Source organism: Ochotona curzoniae, unplaced genomic scaffold (assembly GCF_017591425.1).
Source record: "Ochotona curzoniae isolate NIBS_2020 unplaced genomic scaffold, NIBS_Ocur_1.0 contig_1274, whole genome shotgun sequence".
Lineage (NCBI taxonomy): Eukaryota > Metazoa > Chordata > Mammalia > Lagomorpha > Ochotonidae > Ochotona > Ochotona curzoniae.
This window is the reverse complement of record NW_024465023.1, coordinates 24,699,037-24,708,659: the sequence shown is the minus strand read 5'-3', so window position 1 is coordinate 24,708,659 and position 9,623 is coordinate 24,699,037. Positions and strand designations below refer to the sequence as shown.

At 38.4% G+C, this 9,623-nt stretch overlaps 1 protein-coding gene across 1 annotated transcript; it reads left to right on the top strand.

Moving 5' to 3' along the window:
- Positions 1-3,305: 3,305 nt before the first annotated feature.
- On the top strand, positions 3,306-4,217 carry LOC121171560 (melanoma-associated antigen B18-like). The gene has a single exon (XM_041003290.1). It carries the CDS (start codon positions 3,306-3,308, stop codon positions 4,215-4,217), a length of 912 nt encoding a protein of 303 aa, XP_040859224.1.
- Positions 4,218-9,623: the final 5,406 nt, after the last annotated feature.

Below are 9,623 nucleotides of genomic sequence, written 5' to 3'. Positions count from 1 at the left end.
AAATAGTTTGTATTAAGTATATATATCGTACATTTTATAATTTCTAAGAAAGTGCTGGTGACAAAAAATAAAAACATCAGGCTAGTCTGATGGAAATTTGCATGTGGACAAGCACAGATATGAACAAATTCAGAGGCCTACTGGAGTCAGGCCATCACTGCAATTCTGTTTTCATGGTTCCACTTTAGTATTCCATGTATCATTCTATGCTGAATGACTAATATACTACGTATTTATTGGCATCTCTATTACTATGCTACACCTTTGAAAATACTGTAACTGAAAGTTACTGTTTTTACATTTAAAGTTTCTGTAATGGAAAGAAGAGCTTGTGAACTATAAACAATATTGATTTCCATTTAGCACATTGAGTACAAGCAGATGGGCCCGTTAATACTGCACAGTTATTCCAGGCATGATGGTTGGGATATGCAATTTTTTAAATGAATGATAATGTTGAAGATGGTGGTACCTGATTTAATAAAATAGCATGAAGACCTTAACAATAAAATAACCTAGTGTGAAGCTCAATATCTGATTGCAGCCTTTCAGCTGGGGAAGTGGAGGCCTGAATTTTGCCCACATGGGTAAATGCTCCTTTGAAGCAGTTGGGCGATGAATATTTGCATCCATCAGGATAAATTTACTGCAGTACCTGTGTGTGGCCAGAATATCTGCAGCAGGTTTTTTGTTTGTTTGTTTGTTTGTTTGTTTTTTCCTGGCTATGATAGGCCAACTGTTAAAATGGCCCCTGAAGATTCAAACCCTTCTATAGTCCTCTTCTACAGCATGAAGGAGGACTTTGTATATATGAGGAACCATGATTACATTACATGACACAGCTGACTTCCAGAAACACAAGAAAATACAAACTAAAACTTCTTCCATCTCTAGTCACCCACAAAATATTACAGAATAAGCCAGATTTGGAGGCATGTTAAACCCAATGGTGAAGAAAAAACAATCATTTTTATTAACTTTTTAAAAAATATATTCTCATATTTTACAAAGCTCCAATGCTTTGACCCATGCTCCAATGCTTTCCCAGGCCATTAGCAGAGAGCTAGATGTGAAGTGGAGCACCGGGGACATGAACCGGTTACCATATGGGATGCCACCACAACAGGGTGGAGGATTCATCTGTTGTGCCACTGCATCAGCTCCAAACGCTTTCAAACAAACAAAAAAATAAATCTAACAACAAAAAGCAATTGAGCAAGGCTCAATCAGAAATAAATATTCTGATTTACTTAAAAGAACACCTAATACTGTCTCAACCCAGATGTTTCGAAGAATGGAACTTGCATTATTTTTAACATATTGTTTACCCAATACTATGTCAATTAATTCCATAATGTTTTATATTGATACTGAGGCCTTGTTGGGGCTTTTAACTGACCGGATCTTTACTCTGTTAGATCTATCTTCAGACCATAGAAGGTCTCCCCAAGAGGCCACTGAACTTATCTGGACAATAAGACGCTGAACTTTATGCTAGGCATGTGTTTGCAAGCAATGAATCTCAACTGAACTTGAACTATGGTTATGCAACAAGGTGGAGGAATCCACCATGGGGGGAGGGGTATGGGAGGGGTGGGGGGAATCCCCAGCGCCTATAAAACTGTACTACATAATACAATGTAAGCAACAATAAAAAAAAAATAAAAAAATAAAAAAATAAAAAAAAAAATTAAAAAAAAAAAGAACACCTAATAAAGCCATCATTGAAATGAAAAAAATGGGGGAAATGGACTGCGTTTAAGGAAAGCAAAGATTTTGTCACACTAGAAAAAATGTTAATTGGAATTCAGTGGGTTAACAACAACAAAAATGTATGCACACATGTTGATTAAAAAAATCTTTGGTTAAAATTAGACAGTAGGGAATGGTAATAACTTTGAGAAAAAAATGCATTATAATTGAATTTTCACATCAAGAAATTCATAGTAAAGCTATGTGAAATGATGGAAGCATTAGCATCAAAGTCCAGAGTAAGACACAGAATAGTGGTACCAGTTCTGCTGGTCAAACATGGACTGGATTGCATAGCTGGCATACACAATAGGAAACTGCATACTAAGTCATTGTAAAATGAAAGTAAAATGGTAAGATGATCCCCTATTTAAAAATTCTACCGTAATCACAAAGCAGAATATTTACATACATAACAAACGTCAAACAGTTAGGAATCCCATTATTGCAGAATGAGTAATCTAATCACACAAGACATACGTGTAATGCAAAGCATACTATTTTGAAGGGGCAGGAGCAGAGAAAAAAATTAAACTCTTACTGAAGTCAATAGATAAATTTCCTGATGAAATACTATATTTGTTCCTGGTGAAGAGAATGTTATACAGACTCCCATTCTCCTTAAATTATTTACAGGTTAGTGCCTTACCTGACAGTGGTTGCCTCCAGTCAGCAGAGAAGAGGTGATTCACAATCTGTAAGAAATCAAGGTAAGCCATTGCTTAAGTACTGAGACATCATCCACTCCAGAAGGGACCCCACAAAGTTACCCCTCAATTAATCTTGGGAGGCTCTAGGCATTTGCTGGGGTCAGGATCCATCTTACTTCCTACTTAAGATTCTGAGAAATCTTTGATCTAATGCTAGTGAACTCAGTTCACAGCTGTGGAAGAACTAATGAAAAGACTTGGTGTGAGTTCTCGAGGAACCCTTTCAACCCAGGGGATTAATCAAGGCCTTTACTGTAGGGCTGGGAAGGCCAGATGGGCATGACTGGCAGTGGAAGTGAATAATTGACTTCTGCCTCACTTGAATGTGGGGCACAATGAGGCCTTGACCTCAGAGTAACCAGAAGGCACAGCTCTCATACCAACAGATACCAAGGTGACACTCCTTCTAGAACAGATGTGACAGAACCAGAAATCCACGCTATTCTTCCTCAGCTACCCCACTGTCAACCTGGGCGAGTCTCCAAAAGCATCCTTTCATTTCCTCTTGAATATATGAAATGCAAAGTTATGTTCTGAACATGGCCATGCCAAGTCAGTAGAGGGATGACTCAGAGCACCCATCAGTAATGAAGCTTATGTGTTGAGTTAGAACTGAGGCAACAAGCTCCCACAGAACTGAGCTTCTTTGTGTGTGTTCCTGAAAGCATTATCTTTGAGGTAACCAGCAGAAGTAGCCATTCTTGAGGCCAAGGCAGAATCTCCCCATTGAGGCTCTGCACACTGTTTCACATTTCTATGAACAATATTGCATAATCTTTCTTCTAGGGTGCCCTTTTCAACTGTACTGCTTCACCAGTTCCTGCTATAACTAACCAAACCATCATGCCCCGAGGGCAGAAGAGTAAGCTCCGTGCCCGTGAGAAGCGCCGCCAGGCCCGTGGTGAGAACCACACCATGTCTACTGCTGAGACACCTAGCCTTCCGATGGCACCAGAGACAGTCCCATCCACTTCCAACACTACTGAAGCTTTTGCAGGCATGAATTTAGATGAAGGTGCCAGAAGCCCAAGAGAAGAAAGACCAAATATCCCACGGGGCATGGAGAATATCCGCAAAGATCCTTTAAACAAAAAGGTCGCTTTGCTGGTACAGTTCCTTCTGCAAAAACATCAAAATAAAGAGCCAATTACCAAGGCAGATATGCTGAAGTATGTTATCAAAAAGTACAAGGGCTACTTTGATGAGATAATCAAGAGAACCTCTGAGCACTTGGAACTGGCCTTTGGTGTTGATTTGAAGGAAGTAGATCCTGTGAGGCAGTGCTACACCCTTGTTAGCAAGCTAAACCTCACCTGTAACGGTGTGCTGATTCCAGACAGCATGCCCAAGACCGGCCTCCTGATGGTTGTCTTGAGTGTGATCTTCATGAAAGGCAACTGTGCTCCTGAAGAAGAAATATGGGAAGTATTGAATATGATGGGAGTGTATGCTGATAGAAGGCATTTCATCTATGGAGACCCCAGGAAGATCATCCAGGAAGACTTCGTGCAGCTCAAGTACTTAGACTGCCGGCAGGTGCCCAACAGTGACCCCTTACAGTATGAATTCCGGTGGGGTCCCAGAGCCTGTGCTGAAACCACCAAGATGCAAGTCTTGGAGTTTTTGGCCAAGATCCATGATGCTCACCCCACGGATTTCCCAATCTGGTATGAAGAAGCTTTGAAAGATGAGGAAGAGAGAGCCCAAGCCAGAGTTGCAGCATTGGCTCGTACTTCTGCCATATTTGCCAAGTGAAATCCAAAGTTTTGTTACTTTGCCTTGTTGATTTAACAGGTTAGTGAATGTTCTAAGAGTGGAGGGCCATGATGGGGTTGTAGGAAATAGTGTGTGTCGTGTTGGTGTTCCTGTGCTATTCTGCTAACTTTGGGTTTTACCTTGATTTTTTTCTCTAGGCTATATTTCACAGTTTTAAGTATGGGGACAAGAGTTTCCTTTGTGGAAGAAGACGGCAGACAACATTCCACGTACTATGTGGCCAGGGTCTGTATGGAGGGTACATAATGTATATTATTTTTGTGTTTTTTCTTTTTTTTTTTTTTTTACAAATGAGTACCTGTGAATCTAATTTTTCTCTTTTATGTGCTTATTTCAAGTATTTCTCAGAATAAAAGGTTTAGGTAACCTTAAAATATAAACTTATTATTGACTTTGTTTACAAATGTATTGCTGTTTGATAGGCTTAATAGAAGTTTTAACATTTTTTTAAAACAAACCGGCAAAGTTTAGTTTATGCTTAAGGAATCAGAGAAAGGAAACATGACAGGGAAATAGATATTTCCTTGGAAATATGATAGATTTTGTAACAAATATTTAGAGAGGAAAAAATAATGGTACAAAATAAAGGATGTTTTGTTCTTGTGCCCTAATTCATTTTAGGATGCTGTACACAAAAGTTACCTGCCTGGATTTAGTTAGCTTACTAAAAATCTTTAAGAAAAATAAAATGCTTTTGAGATAGAATTCATGCTCATTGACTTATTCCTTTTTCACTTGATTAAATATCTGATCCTTAAAAAGGTAGTTCGCAAGCCCGGTGCAATAGCCTAGTGGTTAAAGTCCTCACCTTGCATGCACCGGGATTCCAAATGCACACTGGTTTTAATCCCAGCAGCCCTGCTTCCCATCCAGCTCCCTGCTTGTGGCCTGGGAAAGCAGTCGAGGACGGCCCAAAGCCTTGGAACCCTGCACCCACGTGAGAGACCCAGAAGAGCTCCTGGCACCTGGCTTCAGATCAGCTCAGCTCTGGCTGTTGCGGTCACTTGGGGAGTGAACCATTGGACAGAAGATCTTCCTCTCTGTTTCTCCTCCTCTGTATATCCGCCTTTCAAATAAAAGTAAATAAAGTTTAAAAAAAATAAAAAGTTAGTTTGCTAGAAATGAAGCTAAGCTACACAGTACCCAGATCCTGCTTAGAATTTTACAGTCAGCGAGTAGTTATGTTCCAGGGAAGATGGTGAAATGCCTTCTATGTGCTGAAGGACAAGTAAGAAGAAGGGATACAAGAAAGGGGAATAGATGGGTAGGGATTGTACAAACTGAGGGGGATGGGTGTGTTCGGATGTTTGGCTGAAAAAATAGGGTGTGAGTTCCAAGAAGAAATGCCCTTTTATGCTTTGGAAAACTGCAAGTCCCTCCATTGGACATACAGGCAGTCCTTACCAAAGGATTTCACACTAGGGACTCGATTAACCACAGATTTTGGGAAAACATATTTGTACTGAACATGTGCAGACATTGCTCCTTGTCTTTATTAAGCAATACAATAAGACAATCTACAATGTTTTTATGTGATATGATGCATTAAAATCGGTCTGAGTTAAAGTTCAAAGGGAGATATTCATAGGTTATAACCAAGTACTACACCATTGAGCATCTACGGAATGTGGTATTCAAAGAGAGTGAGAAAGACATCCTCTATCTACTGTTCTTCTTGCCTTCCCAAAAAGGCCGCCACAGCCAGGGATGCAGTAGGCCCACGTGAGAAACCAGAACACCATGCACATCAAGAGCCGACACAATGAGGCTAGCTACCACTGCCTTCAGAGGCATATCCCAAGGGATTCTGGATTTTCAGCAGAGGACTCAAACTGGCACTCTGATGCTGGGGTTGATGTTAGTGGCCACAACTCCAACTCCAATGACTACATTCCTAATTTAAGTTTTGTGTTGGAATATGAAGCACTCCAAGCAGAGGCCAGACACAAAAATTGTGTGCCCTTATATAGATGGACAAAACCATAGAATGGAAACCTAAAGCGTTCGTTTCTAATTATCAGTAAGTCTGAGGAAATGTTCCTTACGGGACACAGGGGAATGATGCCCCATGGTTGTATTGTACAGCCTTAATACAATTTACATTTATATTCACATTAAGTTGTTTTGATACCAGTTTGGAAAGCTTCATACTTGATGATGAAAAGAGTGAAAATTGGAGTGTTCTGGACACAAAGTTTTCTGGAAAGAAGACAGTTGTTGCTGATCTAAATTTTAGGATCTTCAGTTGTATTCAATTGGGGAAGATTTCTTTGCCTAGAAAGCAATAACTCATCATCAAGTAGGAAAATTCTTAGTTTACTTGCTAAGCAGCATTATTGGCCAATCTGGTATTAGATATCCTAGAAAGATGAATACACTGCTGAATTAGTTTTTAAAAAAACCTCTTCAGAGGGGAGTGTGGTACTTGATAAATTCCTGATAAAATAACTGTGATGAATGTAGTTCATTAAACATCCAATGTATTACAATTGTTCTCCCAAGTATTTCATACCTGTTATACATATTCTAACACCCCTACAAGACAGAGTCTATCTAACATAATTTTCCCCATTTGTACTTTTATTAAATTCATATAACTGGCCAGTGACAGAGCTGGAACTAGACCCCTGGTGTTTACAACCCATACATTTCTGCTTTTCCTCATCTGAGGAACATCTGTTGTCTTTTAATTCATTATTCTCACTATTCCATATTGTATTGCACACAATTAAAGAGAAACAACTTTAGCCAAAGCACTAAAAGCACAGCTAAGGGAGGAAAGTAAATATGAGAATAAATCATAAATTATGGATTTTCTGTAAGCTCTATTTTCTGAGAATTCTGTCAGTAGTCCTGGGTATCCTTGAGAGTTGATTCTGCCCAAGACTAAGAGCATGCCATCTCTCCAGATGTCCCTCATAGGTCTTGTTTAACCATTTCACTTTCTCTGCATCTTTTTTTTTTAATTCGCTCTAAGATTTTTCTTTTTAATTGTTCACCTGTTTTTATTTGAAAATCAGAGCAGCAGTGCAGGGAGGGAGATGAGGGGTAGGGGGCAAGATTCCACCCACTGGTTCAAAAGTCTCCAAATGCCCACAGAAGTGGGAGCTGGGCCTGGTTAATACTGAATATGGCTTTCTCACATGTGTGGCAGTGAACCAGCAAATGGAAGATGCATTTTTCTGTCTCTCCTTCTCTTTAATTCCATTGAATTTGGAGAGTGCAGAAGATGGAAGACCTTCTCTCTCCCTCTGTCTCTGTAAAATCTGCCTTTCCAATAAAAATAAATATTTTTAATGGTAAGACTTTTTTTGAATTTTTAAAAAAGATTTACTTATTTTCAATGAAAAGTCAGATTTACATACAGAGACAGAGAGAGAGAATGAGAATCTTTCATCTGCTGGTTCATTCCCCAAGCAGCTGCAACAGCCATAGCTGAGCTGATCCAAAGCCAGGAACCAGGAACTTCCTCTTGGTCTCCCAAATCAGTGCATGGTCCCAAGGCTTTGAGCCATCCTCCACTGCTTTCCCAGGCCACTAACAAGGAGTGAGATAGGAAGTGGAGCAATTGAGACATGAACCAGGGCCAATATTGGGGAATTAACAAGGATTTAGCCACTGAGCCATAGCTTAGGACCATTATTTGCCCTTTAAGAGAGAAATAACTTACAACTACAGGATTTTTAAAGTAGATGCTGTAAGAAAAAAGAGATATAGAAACAGAGAATCGGATAAAGAAACTGTGGTGTATCTACTCCAAGGAATACTATACAGCCATTAAAAAGAACAAAATCTTCACATTAACAAAATGGTCCCTAATGGACACCATTATGCTTCGTAAAATAAACCAGTCCTGAAAGGACAAATAACTTATGTTCTCTCTGATCTAAGGCAGCTTTCATACAAATTAAACGATATACACATATATAGGCAATCAAACATACACCTATATCCTCATACGTGAACTGTATAATGGAGACTAGCATACAGGAAAGTAAAGATATGCTACAATACACATCTCTACTCCTGAATAACAAGAAGACTGACAATAAAACAGTTGAATATATTTTTAAAGTATAATATTAGAATTTCCATCTTTGTCTATACCTACCATGCCATGATATACTTAAATAGCAGAAGTTAAATTTATTGCTGTACCTAACAGATTATACCACTGTGATAATAAGAGTGGTGTGAAATGTTGGGAATAGGGAAGGAGACATCCCTATACCTACAAAAAACATGGAAAAATAATAATTGATTTTTGTAAATTCTTTTGCTGTGCCATTTTGTTTCCTAGGCTATCAGAAAATCATCTACACATTAAACAATTACAGTTATCTATCTCTGAATGATCTTGTCAATTTCCTTAAATTACAAGAAAATAGTTGGAGAGCCTCCCAAACCTCGAAGAATCCTCTGCTAGTCTGTAACTCCTGATCTCTATAAGCAAACACAAGAATAAAGGTTTTATGCATGGGGAACAGAGAGGAAGAAGAAATCATCATAGATCAAGTACTAAGAAAAAATACAGATAAATGGTAAAAAAGCAAAAAAAAAAAAAAGGGCTCAGAAGAACTGCAAAGTTATAAAATAAAAGAGGCTAACCAAACCATGTATTTATTTAGAACTTAAATCTAAACCTTGGCTAACCACCTTCATAAAATTTACTTTATTCCTTTACTGAAAATATAGTTCTATTACAAAGTAAGCATTTTTATTATCTTTGTTTTCTATTATTCTAATCAAAATCATTCCTTTTAATTGGACTCTCAACAGATATTACTACACATGGCCATAGTTCAGATACTCCAAGCAATGTATAAAATATAGTAATTTTCTTAACTGGCCTCATCCTAATTTTTTACAAAAAGAAAAAGAAAGGATATTCCTCAGTCATAGAACCTGTCAAATTCCTTGATTCCTGTCTTCACTGCCAGATTTCCTGTAAGATAATTAAGTATTAATAAAATCCTCTGCCAACCCAGATATTACTCTCCATAAAATTTAGGAAAGAAAATAAGCACTTTTATTATTTAACAAATGTTCAACTGTGATGCCTGTCACTGGCATCTGCAACAACAACAAAAAAAACTTACTCTTTTAAGCAATCTCCGTTTATTCTTTATGTTCTAAAGTTTCCAAGCTTAAAGTGACAGGTAAAAATAGGTTAATGAAGTGCTAGTGTATGTAGCAGTTATTTACTGTCAATGTTGAAAGGAGCTAGATGGAAGTAGGTGGAAGTAGGCCTTACTCAGGGTGGAAAAGTCCCAGTGATTGACATGGTATTCAAGGTAGCATCCACACTTACCCAGTTCTCCTTCAACTTAGAACCCTGTGGATATTTTCCTAGGTGACTCCTTTCACATTTGGAGATTAACTGTC

Excerpts from the sequence above, each read along its gene's own strand:
- LOC121171560 (XM_041003290.1), top strand. The coding sequence starts at position 3,306 with ATGCCCCGAGGGCAGAAGAGTAAGCTCCGTGCCCGTGAGAAGCGCCGC.